The 16,287-nt window shown below is 31.2% G+C and overlaps 6 protein-coding genes across 6 annotated transcripts; 4 read left to right on the forward strand and 2 right to left on the reverse strand.

Annotated features, from left to right (window-relative positions):
* The first annotated feature begins 69 nt into the window (after positions 1-69).
* Positions 70-643, forward strand: BX663DRAFT_508723 (uncharacterized protein). Its single transcript, XM_051527527.1, has 2 exons — positions 70-470; positions 550-643. The coding sequence occupies exons 1-2, from the start codon at positions 229-231 to the stop codon at positions 602-604; spliced, it is 297 nt and encodes a 98-aa protein (XP_051382862.1). The 5' UTR covers positions 70-228; the 3' UTR covers positions 605-643.
* Positions 644-1,412: 769 nt separating this feature from the next.
* BX663DRAFT_412235 (uncharacterized protein) lies at positions 1,413-1,610 on the reverse strand (the record flags this gene model as incomplete). The annotated part of the gene is made up of 1 exon (XM_051522305.1): positions 1,413-1,610. A coding segment is annotated over one exon (198 nt), but the record flags the coding sequence as incomplete, so codon positions are not given.
* A 3,030-nt stretch (positions 1,611-4,640) lies between these two features.
* BX663DRAFT_508726 (uncharacterized protein) lies at positions 4,641-5,182 on the forward strand (the record flags this gene model as incomplete). The annotated part of the gene is made up of 3 exons (XM_051527528.1): positions 4,641-4,933; positions 4,954-5,015; positions 5,136-5,182. Coding segments are annotated over 3 exons (402 nt in total), but the record flags the coding sequence as incomplete, so codon positions are not given.
* Positions 5,183-6,247: 1,065 nt separating this feature from the next.
* BX663DRAFT_568791 (mitochondrial carrier domain-containing protein) lies at positions 6,248-8,156 on the forward strand (the record flags this gene model as incomplete). The annotated part of the gene is made up of 6 exons (XM_051532107.1): positions 6,248-6,299; positions 6,350-6,365; positions 6,665-6,719; positions 6,825-6,927; positions 7,011-7,490; positions 7,523-8,156. The coding sequence occupies 6 exons, from the start codon at positions 6,248-6,250 to the stop codon at positions 7,936-7,938; spliced, it is 1,122 nt and encodes a 373-aa protein (XP_051382865.1). The 3' UTR covers positions 7,939-8,156.
* A 777-nt stretch (positions 8,157-8,933) lies between these two features.
* Positions 8,934-10,946, forward strand: BX663DRAFT_551747 (ribonuclease H-like domain-containing protein; the record flags this gene model as incomplete). The annotated part of the gene is made up of 5 exons (XM_051531304.1): positions 8,934-9,030; positions 9,127-9,679; positions 9,750-10,034; positions 10,113-10,158; positions 10,236-10,946. 5 exons carry the CDS (start codon positions 8,934-8,936, stop codon positions 10,944-10,946), a joined length of 1,692 nt encoding a protein of 563 aa, XP_051382866.1.
* Positions 10,947-10,972: 26 nt separating this feature from the next.
* On the reverse strand, positions 10,973-13,920 carry BX663DRAFT_486177 (glycoside hydrolase superfamily; the record flags this gene model as incomplete). The annotated part of the gene is made up of 7 exons (XM_051524660.1): positions 10,973-11,685; positions 11,746-11,972; positions 12,048-12,905; positions 13,047-13,155; positions 13,236-13,273; positions 13,392-13,496; positions 13,610-13,920. The coding sequence occupies 7 exons, from the start codon at positions 13,918-13,920 to the stop codon at positions 10,973-10,975; spliced, it is 2,361 nt and encodes a 786-aa protein (XP_051382867.1).
* Between the last annotated feature and the right edge of the window lie 2,367 nt (positions 13,921-16,287).

A 16,287-nucleotide genomic window follows, 5' to 3' on the forward strand; every position in this document is an offset into this window, starting at 1 on the left:
ACCTGGATACATCAGCACCAGCATCAGTAGCTACTCCGACAGTCCATATACATGACAATTGTATTATTGGCCTCGTCAGTACAAAATTCTAGCAGTATCAGTGCATGGCAGACAGTATTCCAAAGCCTTTTCCGTTGGAACCCAATATCCAAGAAATCTAATATCCAAGAAAACTTGTCTTTGGCCAACGTTCTATTTTTGGCTCCGGAGCAACACAGAGATGCAAAGATGACAGTATTTGGCCAGGAGCTTCTTGATGAAGTGATGTCGCATCAGACAAAAGTGCTGCTTGACAAGGTGTCTTCCCCTTGCTCAGAATTTGCCCCAGCCGACTTTATGAACATTGTTGACGTTGTTTCTGCAATTGATGCAAAATCTATGAGTCCCAAGCAAGCAAAACTCCAACTTTTGACACTGGCCTCTACAATGAATGATTTACGGGCAAATGTAATAGAAGGCATTGCTGATATGTAAGTTTTGTGTATGACATTTGTTCAATATTCATCAGTTTATTTATCTTTCATCTTTATTCTCAACCTGCATTTATAGGATTGTCAATATGCCACAAAACCCTTGTTATGATTGTAGTCGTATTTACAACTAAGTTAATAGAAACAAACTATTGTTTATTTAAATAATAAAGAGGTTATTCATATAAAACTAGTGTATTTGTACTTTACAACATAATATTCATTCTACATTCAGTTTTGACAATACTCATTGTTAGAGTATTTGAGCATTAAAAAAATAATTATATACGTCATATTCTGTAATAATAAGAATTCAATAGGTTTATGACCGTTATATTCAATTACACAATTATTTATACATGTTATACATATTATATATGCATCTATAATATTAAATATTGTTATGTAATAACATCTTAGAGGATGATAATAATAGTAGCTTATAAACAATGGTATTGTTGTAGCTAGAATATTCACTGTAAATTAATATTAACGCGTTGATTACTCCAGAAATAATATCTTATTACAAGCTGAATTGTTTAGAGATAATATTTACACTGACAACATTTACACTGACAACATTTACACTGACAACATTTACACTGACAACATTTACACTGACAACATTTACGCTGACAGCATTTACGCTGACAACATTTACACATAATGCTTTATTATACCAGTATTCACTTATCCAAATCATACTTCTATTAATATCACTTACCCTGCGAAAACCATATAAATGGCCCTTGTCATTTTTTCCATATTATTTTTGTTTCTTGGTACAATTTTTGTATTATTTTTCTTTTAATAAACTATACTGAGTTTTCACAGACTTGTCTTTTCTTTTTTTCTCATTCCTTGTCTTTTGAACTCAAAACAAACAGCAAGCTTCATTGTGTCGACGTAAAGTGATTGGATGGTTGTGCTATCGTCTCCAGGTTTCACTTCACCATAGCCCAAGGACCTACCAAACTTAAGCTGGGAAAGAGTGGAAATGATCGCGTCAGGACGTATTTGTGGCGCACTTTCCTCCACTTTATTGGGCCAGCGCAATATAACTTTCTTAGTTATAACCGCAATCATTGACGCAAGCAAAGGATTATAGAATCGTGTTTGCAAGTCGACCTCACCATATGAACCCTGGTCCGCGATAGGTTTGTTTTTGTTATGATTGGTAGTTATCTCTATAACTAAGTTAATAGAAATAAACCATCATTTATTTAAATAATAATGAGGTTATTCATATAAAACTAGTATATTGAACTTCACAGCATAATATTCATTCTACGTTCAGTTTTAATAATAGTCATTGTTAGAATGTTCGAACAATAAAAATAATTGTATACATAATTCAAACAGGATTATGACTGGTGTATTCAATTACATAATTGTTCTTGAGTAATACATATCATATATACATTGATAATATTGAATATTGTTAAGTAATAAGATCTTATACAATGATAATGATAGTAACTCATAAATAATTGGTATTGTTGCAGCTAGACATATTCACTGAGAATTAATATTGATGTGTCGCAGTCCAATAATAATGATTCGTTATGCTTCTAGAAACGGCGACAACTCAGGGAGAATAAACATAAAAATATATCTTATTGATTGCAGAATTATTCGAAGACGATGTTTTTTGTAAAATGCTTTATTACAGTAAAACTTGCTTATCTGAATCATATTTCCATTGATAACACTTACCTTGTAAAAACATATAAACAGCCCTCAATTTTTCCATACAATTTTCGTTGTACAATTTTTGTATTATCTTTAATAAACTATACAAAGTTTTCACAGACTTATCTTCTGTCTATTCTTCTTCCATTATCTTTTGCTAATCAAAACATGGATTTTGCATCAATTGCAGAAACAACGTCAACAATGTTCATAAAGTCGGTTGAGGCAAATTCAGAGCAAAGGGAAGACACCTTGTCAAGTAGCATTTTTGTCTGATGTGACATCACTTCATCAAGAAGCTCCTGGCCAAATACTGCCATCTTTGCATCTCTGTGTTGCTCCGGAGCCAAAAATAGAACGTTGGCCAAAGACAAGTTTTCTTGGATATTAGATTTCTTGGATATTGGGTTCCAATGGAAAAGGCTTTGGAATATTATCTTCCATGCACTGATACTGCTATAATTTTGTACTGACGAGGCTGTTTTGAGTGTAAAAGAATAGGAAAGACAAGTCTGTGAAAACTCGGTATAGTTTATTATTCAGGAAAAAATAATACAAAAATTGTACAAGAAAAAAATAATATGGAAAAATGACAAGGGCTATTTATATGTTTTGCAAGGTAAGTGATATTAATAGGAGTGTGATTTAGATAAGTAAATGCTGCTATGACAAAGCCTTTAAGCACGAATTATGTCTCCAAATAATTCTGCATATAATAAAATATGTTTTTATCTTTATTCTCCCTGAGTTGTCACTGTTACTAAAAATATACTCAATTGTTATTTCTGGGGTAATCAACGCGTTAATATTAATTCATAGTGAATATTCCAGCTATAACAATACCATTATTTATAAGCTACTATTATTATCATCCTCTAAGATGTTATTACATAACAATATTTAATATTATAGATGTATATATAATATGTATGACCTGTATATAATTATTTTTAATGCACAAATACTCTAACGATGAGTATTATTAAAACTGAATGTAGAATGAATATTATGCTGTGAAGTACAATACAATAGTTTTATTTGAATAACCTCTTTACTATGTAATCAATGATGATTTATTTCTACTAACTTAGTTGCAAGGACGATTACAATCATAACAGAAATAAACAGTATCTTTGCTCTTGTCTTTTAATTTAATATCTTCTTTAAGTCTTATTTGCATTTTGACTTACCCGTTAACCACAGAGAGTTGAATCCGGTTTATACTTACTTTTTAAATTGACAACCAAGTTGTAATGAGCTGACTTATAATGTCATGTTTCATAATTAAACATGTGGATCATGAATTTATTTAAGAAATTCTATCCTAAATCTCTCTTGATCCGCTCCATCTAATAATATTAAAATCACTAACACTTCATTGTCAACAACATACCTTATTCGGTCGTAACTAACACTTTTCTGATTCATATCTTATCCTCAGACCTCTTTAACAATTCTTATAAATACCCCCATCAATTTAAATTCATAAATAAAATAATTGACTTTAGAACTATTGTTCGGTCTCGTTGACTCTTTTTGTCTTAATATTATTTTTTATTTTCTAATATTTTTTATTTCATATTTTAAAAAAAATATCCCACAAGTTAGTTTGGAATTGGAAGCTAAACGAGCAATAAGCAGCTTAATGTTGGTCACGTGACGTGCCCAACTCTACCACTGTTCCTGCCAATTTTGGAGCCATAATATCGAAGTTTCAATGACCGACCAAATATGGAAATGAAACTTTGCGGTGCATAGACTTCCTATACTCCCAGTGACATTTGTTGGCTCTCAACCTCAAATAAAACTTCGCAAGAGAACAAGTAAGTTTCATTATATTGAATTAATAAAGTAAAAACTGATAAAATGTAAATTAAGGTCAAAAAAACTTATCATTCAAGAAATATAAAGAATATGAAGAAACAGGGCGTACCACTGTCCAAGAAAAACAGTCCACTGAACAAGGTGATCACTTATAATTTTTTTTTTGACAACAACATTCACAGTTTTATCTGTTAAAACTACTCCTGTTAAAAAATACAAAAGTAAAGGAAAGGCAATCGATACAGCTTCTACTACCAAAGAAAAAAAAGGTAAGGTTTACTCCCACTATACGATTGCAAAGCCAAGTCTGTTCAAAAAGATTAACAAACATTTTGGAAACTTGCAAGAAAGGTAGTAAAGGATGACAAAGAAGAATATAAGGAGAGTATTCCAGAAAATCCTAACGAAACAGATTTTAAAAAATGGTACTCAATTCTTTTTAATTTTTCGAAAATAGATATTAAACGAAATATTAACACTGATAATGATAACAGATTATTTTGGTAAGTCTTTTTTCTTATTACAACTTCCAACTACTAAAACGTATATCGACATAGGGATTTAATTCAAACAAATGGTTATTCTGTTGAATTCCACTTTAAAAAGAAATCCAAAAAGTCAGAGAAGAATACTACTACTGATAAATTGATTCCTATGAATTTGGCTGTTGATGTCAAAAACAACAATGCACTTATTTGGGCTATAGATCTTCGACAAACTGATATTTTCACTGCTGTTGACTCTAGTACTTCTGATAAGAAGAAAGAGATCCCTACTGCTCCCAAAGACAACCAGACTACCGACTTATCTAAGAAAAGAATTATTGCCTTTGGTGATGCTAAATTTGGTAGCTCTATGAAAGAAAAACTTCCTGCTCCTACTAGAAGGATAATGGATGCAATTAAGAAAATATCTAAAGAATTGAAAAAAAAAACACTTTTATCTATGTTGATGAATATTTGACTAGTCAAACATGTAACCATTGCAAAAATCGAAACTTAACTAATATTACTACAACCAAATCGAAGCGTAAACTCCATGCTGTACTCAGACGAAAACGATATTATCTTTATTATTATTACAAGTATATAATGCATTTGGCAATTTAATCGTTATTGCTATACTAAAGGTTCTTAGGTATATATAAAGGTACTTGGGTGAATCACGCTGTACTCAAGTGTAACTCTTGCAGTACGGTATGGAATCGTGGCGTGATGGCTGCTAAAAACATAAACTACATTTTTACATACATGGCACAACATAAAAATAAAAGACCTCGTGAATTTCAAAGATCTTCTTAAATATATGCGATCTCTATAACGGTTTCGCATCCCTTACTTAACAGGTACGTAGTATATATTATATTATTATCTATCACTCTCTCTAACCTTTTCATTTTACTTTTTTTTCCAAATAATTTCTTTATTTTTTGTTTCAAATAACTCTAATTGATATTTCAATTATTTTTTATTTATACTTCAAAAAATTTGAAAGATACGGTATATAGGCTTGTGTTATATATTATGTTAACAATATTGTTTATTGGGAGAATAACAGTCATTTACAAAGACATGCAGTCAACTATGTAACAAGTCTTCATTTAAATGAATCCTTTCAACAAATAATAATAAAATTATTATCTGGATATAATAAAAGGAAGCTTTGTCAAATGAGCCTTTTTAAGGCATTTGTATATGGATACACCAATGAAACAATAAGGAATAACAGTATTTATACAAAAACGATTGTTACTAAAAAGGATATCATTCCTTAATAGAATAAATTCACCATATTTTTCATAGAATTCATATTCACGTCTCTTTCTTCTCAATACACGCTCAGTTAATAAGCTTAAGCCTGTAGTGATGCCTAAATAGTATCCAGCTACTATAAAGTTGGGTATAACAATTGTACTTTTACTGTTGAAGAAAGGGTAAATTTGAATTGTTTCTTGGCCTTGTTTAAATAATTTCATCAAATGATATCGAGTATAGTAAAAAAATAAACCCCACAAACTTGAACTAACTACAATCAAGACATTATGAATGTGTTTCTGATATCGAATAGTTCTCTTCTGTACTGCTTGAAGTGATTTACATTCTGATCGAATATGAATAATGGGAATATTCTTTAACAAGACTTGTTGTAATTCTTGTGGATTAGCAATACCTACAGTCAATATGGGCTCGGGGCTAAGTTTTATTTTTTTATTAATTTGCTTTTCTTCCCATCGTTCTTGTGCAATGTGAATAATCCGTAAAATGTCCTTTGATTCAAGTTTAGATAACCGAGAAGATATAATGAAAGAATTTGGTAAATTGATCATCTAATGATGATTAATAAATGTATAATAATAATAATAGGTATGGGTGTGTGTATGTAAAAAAATAAAGACAATACAGAAAATAGACATATTCTTATTATTATTATTATCATGTGACTCTATTTGAACGCATGAATGAATTTTTTTGTTAGTAGGGAGTAACTGTCCCCTTCCCCCTTCCCCTCTTTTTTTTTTTCTCTCTATTTTATACATCATGTCAAAAGATGAAAAAAGAAAAGTTCATCCATTCCATTTTCATTCTTTATTTAAAGAAATCTTATGGGGTAAATAATAATAATAAATCAAAAACAAAAAAAAAAAATAAGAAGCTTAAAAATATATCTAAAGCAAATAGGACCATTGTAGCTGCTTCCTCAGCTGCTATTGCTGGTGTTGTTTCAGGATATCCTGTAATAACATGAAAGACATGCACATATTATTCATTATATATGTATAATGTTCTCTCCTCCCCTCTTTTTTTTTTTTTTTTTTTTTTTTTTTTTTTTTTTTAATAGTTTGATTCCATTAAAACAAGATTACAAACACAAAGCTATAATTCTATCACTACATGTATTAAAATAACATATAAAGAAGAAGGTATTCGAGGCTTCTTTAGAGGTATTAGATTTAAGAACAATTATAACAAATCCTTCTATTCTATTCTATTTTATGTATGTATAGTTATATTATTATTTATATAGGTGTCTTGCCGCCCTTGATTACTGTTAGCATTATAAAATCAATTTCATTTTCGGTATATGAAAATACCAAAGGACATTATAAAACACTGCATCCAGCACAATTTATGAATAGTCCTTCATTAATATCTACCATGTTTGCATCTACTTTAGCAGGTTCAGTAAGTGGTGCATTTATTGCTGCCTTAAGTTGCCCGTTTGAACTCGTCAAAGTACAAAAGCAATTGGAGTTCTTATTATTGAAGGCGAGTAGTGTATCAACAGGTACTACTGTGATGATGCATGATAGTATGGAAAACAATAAACCTCCTACAAAAAATAAAAGTAAAAAGTTCAATACAGGAACCAGCTTACAACTGTCTATTAATAACATAGTAGAAGATAATAAACAATTCTCGAGTACATCTAGTTGGTATTCAGCAAAAGAAATTATAAAGAAAAAAGGAATATTCGGTATTTACAGTGGATTTACGCTTCATCTGAGTAAAGTATGACTATTATATATGTATTTATAGATACGTACATAGCTACATTATATGCAACAGTAACTGACAAATTTTGCGTAGTGAGAGACACAATAGGAACAGGTGTTTATTTTGGTGGTTATGAAACGATAAAATATATTTTAACTACCAATGCATCAACAGCAGGCCCACTTACCCAATTTCTAGCAGGTGGTCTATGTGGTCTTATGTGTTGGATTGTTATCTTTCCGCTTGATTTAATCAAGACATTAAAACAGAAAGAAATTTTATCGTCTAAACCCAAATATACCCTTCAACTCATACAAGATATTTATAAACAACATGAATTAACTGGATTTTACAAAGGCCTTACTGTCACCTTAATTCGTGCTTTCCCGATTCATTCACTAAATTTCTTGGTCTACGAGCAAACATTAATACTCGTACATTATCTCACTCAAAAATGATCTATTTCAGGTCCCTTTTTTTTTTGTTCCTGTTTCCCAGCTATAAATAACTTGTTGAATATTTCACTAGCATTGACACATTGAAGGATATAATTCTTGATGTTATATATGTGTATAAATATATTTTTATCAAATTGATAATAAGAATAAGATAATTATTGTGAAATAGGTTAATATTTAATTCATGAAGAACAATAAGTAAAAAAATAAAATAAAACATAGTTATTTTGTATAAATACCATTATTGACTTCTTTCAATACCTGTATTTGATTTAATGTTGTTCAATAACATATATGACCTTTTATAATCAGAGTCAAATTATTATAAATATTATTTTGTTGTCGACCTAATTCCCCTAATGCATAGTTTGCTTTTGTAAATGGACTCTTTAATGTTGAATATATTTTACTCATCAATTCCGATTATCTTTTTGAACATTTATTTACTTGCTATTCTCTTTTATTTTCTTTTTTATCCTTTACTTTTTAGTATGCAATTGCACTATTAACTCAATAGTTTGATTAAAATTCTTTTGAAGAGCAATACAATGTAATTCATTCTGTAACAAGTAATTCCATCTAATTAAAATGATTCATTATTGATATTAAAATATTTGTATATAAGTCAATAATGTTGACAATTAATACTAAAATATGATTACTGCTGTGGGTATCGATAGCAAGTTGTTGTAATATAGCTTTGGTGCTATCATTGTTGATATACCAAATGTTAACTTTCTAACAATGATCATTAACTTTAATAGAAGTTAATTAACTTGTAGAAGAGAATCCAATTATCTTTTGATGTCAGGGTTTATGTTGAATAGCTACTTATTTCGTATAATAATAAATGTACTCATCGATCATCAAAAGAAAAAATAAATAACACTAATAAAAAGTAGTAGCAGTACCCTTCCGATTTTTTTTTTTTTCTGTGCAAGTATGATCGCCTCTAATATTTCTTTTTTATATTTTTCCTTTTTTTGTATATTATTATGGAGATTTCTAGACAACAGTTTATACAAAAATTACCTACAATTGAAAAGGCCATCAGTGAATGTGACTTTTTAGCTGTAGACACAGAGTTATCAGGTTCACTTTTTTTCTTTCAATCAATTAAAAAAAAGGGGGGGGGAGGAGGGATGGGGAAAGGATCGCGTTAATCTAACGTTTATAAAATTATTGTAGGTCTTCATCGCCCACCTACCTCCATTAGACTTTATTCAATGGAGGATCGTTATAAGGAATATAAAGAAGCTACTGAACGCTTTTTGATCATTCAATTTGGTCTTTGTACCTTTACCTGGGATGAACCTACAGGTCGTTATATCGCAAAGCCCTTCAATTTTTACATTTTTCCTACTAGTATGACAGGTCAAGTCACTACAAATCGACTCTTTATGACACAAGCACAGGCATTTGATTTTTTGACAAAACAATCATTTGATTTTAACAAATGGGTCTATCAGGGTATACCTTATTTAACTATAGAAGAGGAAAAGGAATTTGTATCGGAGGCAAGTAAGAAATTGAACGAGAATATACCCGATATTCCAATCGATGAACAGGAGCTCAAGTTTGTCGAAGAGGCTCGAGAAAAGATTCAAGAATGGATAAAAACATGGAATGGTAAGCCAGTGGAGACAACAACAAAAACAGTTAAAGCAGAGGATATAGATGGTGTAAATATTACAACGAAGAATGCATACCAAAGAAGACTTCTATATCAAGAAGTTCGAAAGTAATAATAATGATAACATTAATAATAATATAAATCAATGAGGTATCTTAATCAGCATTGTTTGTAATAGATTTGATGGCTTAACTGCAATTGGCTTACAAGGCTTTATTCGAGTCGTAAGACTTTCCAAAAAGCAACAAGAAGATCGTTTAAAGGAAAAGAAGGAAAAGTTTGAAAAGGACTGTGAAATAGCTATTGGATTTAGAAAAGTAATCGATATGATATCTAAATCTCGTAAGCTGGTTATAGGTCATAACATGCTTCTAGATATCTGTCATATCATTGGTCAATTTGTTCAACCTTTACCTGACACCTTGTTAGAATTTAAAACACTAGCTCACAAATTATTTCCAAAGTAAAGAAAAAAAAAGTTTTTTTTTATGTTTGCTTTTGATAACCCGTGTATTGAATGTTTCTCTTTCTATTCTTGTAGGATGATCGATACTAAGTATATTTGTATTTCAATGCCTGAATTCCAAGTAAGTATTTTAATAACAAGGAATAATAATTATAATACATAACGGATGTCTAACGATATTAACAACAACAATAAAAGTCTATTTTTGGTACAGGGACAGCATTAGAAACAGTGAGATTTGAAACAAGCAAAAGTATGTTCAAAAATCCTCATATTGATATGCATCCTGCTTTTCCTCGTTATCTGACCGATATGGCACATGAAGCCGGTTGCGATGCTTATATGACAGGTTTTGTCTTTTTAAAACTTGTCTCCTTTCTTGATAAATCCCGTCATCCAGACAAATATAGTCTTTTTGACAAAGAAGAAGAAAATGATACAAAAGAAGAAGAAGAAGGAAAGGAACGTAAAGTAGATGCAGATGGTTGGGAAATAAGTGAATCTGAAAATGAAGAGGATTCGGAATGGGATAAGCCTATTGAAGAAGAGGTCTATAACTATGGCTCCATTCGAGTCGATCTAAATAATGAAATTTTGTCGGATATAATGAATAAGACAGCACTCGTTCGTACTGCTTTTAGTTGTTTCGATTTTGTCAGCCCTGAGCCCTTAGTGAATCAAACAAATACTTTTCATGTCCTTGCCAAAACAACCACTCAACATTTCCCTAAAGAACTTGCTCATGATTTTTTTTCTAGGTATGGAAAATATATTATAGAAAATGACTGTCATAACCCTCAAGCTGCATTTGTGGTCTTTGAAAATTTAAAGGAAGATCCCTTAAAAATTGTAGGAGATAAGTTTGTTATTACTCCAATATCAGAATATCTTTTGAATAATAAAAAGTAAATACATCTTTTTATATATTTATTTATTTATTTATTGATAATTTGAAATTCAAGTTGTTGATCTTGTATTAAAATTCTTGCAAGTCCATTATCCACTGTACCATCGGGAATGCCATCTAATCCTGTATATCGAAATAAATCAGCATTTATCATAAATCTTACCATGACCGTCTCATGAGCTCTCACGAATACTTTTTGAAAGCCTTTCAAAAGTTTAGCTGGGGGTGTGACGGTACGGAAAGGCTGTTGGATAAACATCAAGACAGTCTCCATACCATTGATTGGGCTTATGTTTGTGATATTTACAGAAATTTCCTTTTCAGTGTCACCTGTAAACAAGATAGCCGACTCCTGATGGTCGCCATCAAGGGTAATATTGCTGTATATAAATTGTGAATAGCTTAGACCATGTCCAAATTCATAGAGAGGGTCCCAAACATCGCTGACGGGCCTCCAATAGTTTAAGTTGATATCTCCTGAATGCTTTGGATAAGTGTATGGGAGACGACCTGAAGGATTTGTAATCCCAAATAAGACTTCACCAATTGCTTGACCTCCCCACGGACCTGGTAGGTAAGCTAGCAAGATGGCATCTGAATTAGTATCCACTGAGCCTAGTACACGAGGCCTTCCCTCTAAAAGAACTGTGACCAAGGGTTTATTATCCATTACTTTAGAAAGTCTTTGAACGTGTTCGATTTGTCCCTCTGGTAAACTCAAATCATGAATATTTCCTGGCACTTTTTAATTATATGTATAAAGTATGAATGAAATGATTTAAATATATATATATAACTTACTTTCTGAATATACATGTTCTCCAATACAAACAATGACAGCATCAAAATTCTTTACTTCCTCAAGAACTAAATCCATATCTTGATCTATACCATGGACATCGAATCCTTTGAGGTATTCAATATAAACATCTTCAGGTGCTGAGTTCTTAATACCTTCTAGAATTGTGATACCATTACCATAAAATTGTTCATCATTAATGTCTCCATGCCATTTATCTTCAGTAGGACTAAAAAAACATATATATCATTTTATATATGAGCACTCCTTCCTCAACATATATTATTGTCTTTTTTTTTTTTACCCTTGCCAAAATATGGTCCATCCACCTGCAAGATGACCTATATCATTACCCATAGGCCCAACTACTAAAATACGAGTTATATTCTTATTTAGTAAGGGCAATGTCCTGTTTTCGTTTTTGAGTAGTGTAATCGACTCTCGAGCTGCCTGAAGTGAGAGGCTGATATCATTTATATTTTGATTATAGGATTGTAATTCTCTATCCACCTTCCAGCCTTCTGTCTCCAACAGGCCTAAATCCTTTTTCAACTGTAGTAAACGACCAGCAGATTCATCCAAACGATCCATCGAGATCACACCCTCCGCGAGAAGACTCTTAAAGGCAGTGAAAAATGATTCAGCGTCAAATGGGACCATAGTCATATCAATACTCGTTTTTGTGATCGCAATCTGAACGGCCTCCTTTAATGTAGCAGCTACCCTGTGATGTTCATGCAAGTTATATATCTCTTGCCAATCTGTGATTAACATGCCTTTATATCCTAATTCCTCCCGAAGCATCTTGCGTAGATACCTCTCTGAACCTACTACAGGTTCCCCATTAATATCATTGTAACTTTCCATAGCAGTTGCAACACCAGCATCAATAGCTGCCCTAAATCCAGGAACAAAATAATCGTAAATCGTACGTTCCGAGATCATGACCGTGTCTCGGTCTTGACCACTATACGGTGCCCCATAGGCGATAAAATGTTTCATACAAGCTGCTACTTTAGAACGGTCGGATTTATAACGTCCTTGATAACCTCGAATAGAGGCTACACCAAGAACAGATGATAGATGTGGATCCTCACCAAAATTTTCGAATACGCGTGGCCATTGTTTACTGACAGGAATATCAATAACGGGTGCAAAAGTCCTAGATATAATAAACGGAATAAAAAAAAAAAAAAAAAAAAAAAAAAAAAAAAAAAAAAAAAAAAAAAAAAAAAGAAAGAAAGATTAAGTCTTCCCGCCGCCTTTTTTTTATTTTTATTATTATTTATATATCGTATCGTACCAGTGTACACCTGAAGCACGAGTCTCTCTTGCAGTGATGACAGATGATTCATAGGCTAATCGTGGATTAAAAGTGGCTGCAATGTTGATTCCATGGGGAAATAGTGTACCTTTATACATATGTTCAGGCAGAGATATTGATAAATATATATATATATATATATTCTCTTTGAAAAGGTGATTTACTTACTATTAGCTATGTAATGAGCACCATGAATATTATCTAAACTATGAATTAGAAAGAAAGAAAAGAAAAAACGTAGTGAGAAGAAGAAAGGTGAAAAAAAAAGAGAGAATTTCGTTCAAATATTTATTTATTCTTTCTTTATCATATATGATATTTTACCCATAAATTATAGGAATCTTGAAAGTGGAATTTACTGATAGTGTTATTTCTTGAATTTCTTCAATCAAATCAGCATATTTAGAAGCATTAAAAAGAATTCCATTACTATATATATATATATATACAAAAGAGAAAATGGTCAAAAAAATAAAATACATATCGATAGGAAATATGTATGCAAGAGATGAAATCAATTATATTTATCGTGTCATAATTACCTAGATAATTGGTTTAAATAGGAACCAACATAAAAAGTTTCAGCATAATACTTTACTGCCGTATGATTTAACGTGCCATCTTGAAGAAAGATAACATCTTGATTGAGTTGGATCATTTGTCCAATTTTTTCATCCGGTGTCATAAGTTTTAACATTTCCAGAATATCAGCATCAATCAGAGATCCAGGCTTATCATATTCCTCAGGGTTTAGATCACCATATCTATGACGATCTTCATTTGAATTCCGAATAGCAAGACAATGATGTAAGAGAAGAAAAGAGGATAGAATGAGTAACAAATAGTGATTCATCAAGATAGAAAGAGAGAGAGAGAGAGAGAGAGAGAGAGAGGAAAGAGAATATCTAATATACGTTTGTATAAATATATAATAGATCATTTAATAAACATTAACGTATATGCATATATAACCGTTTATTAAACTTTATAAGATTGATAGGTAGATATCAAAGAAAAGTATATCAGTTTCTGAATAATATAAAGATGAATCTTAAAAAGGATTTATTGGATCGCAGGAACGATTAAATGACAGCTATGCATCACACCCATAACGAAGGATAATTATACTAATTGTTTCATTATATCAGCAATCGTGACATTAGTAAAGGGGGTTACATTAAGACCCTATAATTGGCAAGAAAATCAATGTTACGCAAATAGTTTACGTTGCAGTTTATATTCTTTATAGAAGATATGATTGATCTTCCGAGTATAAATGTAGTTATTATCAGTCTCATAGCTATCGTTATAAATATAAGTAATAGCTAAACTTTCTTCTGTAATCCCTGGAGTGTCTGAATTGAAATAAAAATACTACTAAAAATAATTACAGTGCTTCCACTCTCAAATCGAACATTTTTTTTTTTTTTGGACTTGGTGTTACGTTTTTTTCGAAAATAAAATCGAGCATTTCACCAATTAAATCCGAACAAAATTTGAACTTAATTTGGAGCACTTCTCGAACTTCAATTAGAACACACTGTGAACCTAATCTAAAATCAATATATGGTAGAGAATTTCCTTTAAACATAGAGGGATTTTGCTATTTTTAGAGTGTTGAGCAATGCTGACAAGGTAAAATGAAGGGACATTATTGCATGATTCAGTTATTCTATGTGCAAGTATTTCAGATTCCATAAGTTGCTTTTCATCTATTTGGACACTCATGTTTTAGTATTTAGTTGAAACCAGCTAAGATGAAAAAAATAGTGCTACCTGATTTCAAACCTCTTGCTTTCATCTACGACAAGAGAAATCAGTCTACAGAAATTTATTGTGGACCTCTTCCACTCACCTCTTTTCTTTACCTTTTATCTTTTATCGAAAGTACCCCGCTTTATCTAGCCCACTGCTCACCGACGTGTCTAAAATTTTAACTTAGAATAAAAACTTGCAAATAAAAAAAAAATGAAACTAACTAGCAACCAAATTTCGTTCTTATGTTGAAGAATATGAGATTAAGTATAAACATTATAAAAGAAAAATTTTCTTTAACACAAAACTATAGACAAACCAACGAGTATTGTTAGTAGAAGCTACTCAAATTAACAATATAACTAATGCAATCATAAATAAAGATCAAGCTGTTTTTAACCAAACAATTAGCATTATTCTTGGTATGTAATACGTAATACGTATGATAGATATACCTACAAGCAGAGACCATTTGGTTAAATGAGTTTTTAGTATTTTTTCTACTACTACACAATGTCTTGAGAAAAGACCATTGTTATTAATTGAACTATCTAGTAGACAAAATATAGATAAAAATGATTTATTGTTGGTTTTTCTTCTACCTATAGTAGGTAGACTTCATTGTACTCCATTATTTATAGTTTAAAAACAACCCAAGCGCCCAACCATCATCGTAAATACGCGCCCAAGGAATTGGTTCGCCTTCATTTAAATTGGACTGTGATTGTTCCACGTACCCCCCAATTGCGAATAGTGCTGGTGTTGGTAGTGGTGTTGTTGTTGCTGGAAGTTACAGTATTCAAAGATAAGGAATCATCTGAATGTAAAATCGCTTCATACTTTCGCTTGTATGATTGAGAGACTAGTTTACCATTCTCAAACAACAGAGAAAAGGCAAAATAAAAAACTAAAAAGCAATTATATCCAAACATTAGTAGAAAAGTGGAGCCACGCTTATTCTCAATAGTAATACAATCCTACACTTGGGAAAAAAATAATAACTGAACGTAAAAAAAAGACAATGAGAGGTTCTTCTGTTGTTCATTAGATGTATTAGTTACATGTACACATTTTACAGTTATTGAAGATAAATGAAGGTCTTGCATAAACAGCACCCCCTTGTTATAATTGCACTATAATAAAGACTGATTAATACTTTTAGGATTAAAGTTTAAAAAGTAATTATGAGCATTGGTTACATGATAATTTTTAGGATTTGAGGTTTATATCAATCTCAAATTGTTATGATGATATTAAAGTATGTGTACAAGACCACAGATAGTGCCAGTTGATATCGTAAGTAATGTCTTGAAATACTTGAAAAATGAACAGGCAGTTTATACAAAGGCCACTGAAATCACACTAACAAAAGAGTTTGTTAATAAGGCTGACGACATTAAAAATTAAGAACGCAATGGAATGTGCTAAAAGTACTGAAACTGATCCAAGCCCAGAGCATTACACT

The sequence above is a fragment of the Cokeromyces recurvatus genome (genome assembly GCF_025118155.1).
Source record: "Cokeromyces recurvatus strain NRRL 2243 chromosome Unknown BX663scaffold_12, whole genome shotgun sequence".
Classification (NCBI taxonomy): domain Eukaryota; kingdom Fungi; phylum Mucoromycota; class Mucoromycetes; order Mucorales; family Mucoraceae; genus Cokeromyces; species Cokeromyces recurvatus.

Excerpts from the sequence above, each read along its gene's own strand:
- BX663DRAFT_508723 (XM_051527527.1), top strand. The coding sequence starts at position 229 with ATGACAGTATTTGGCCAGGAGCTTCTTGATGAAGTGATGTCGCATCAG. Across the intron at positions 471-549 it reads ATAGAAGGCATTGCTGATAT|GATTGTCAATATGCCACAAA; the intron begins GTAAGTTTTGTG and ends CTGCATTTATAG.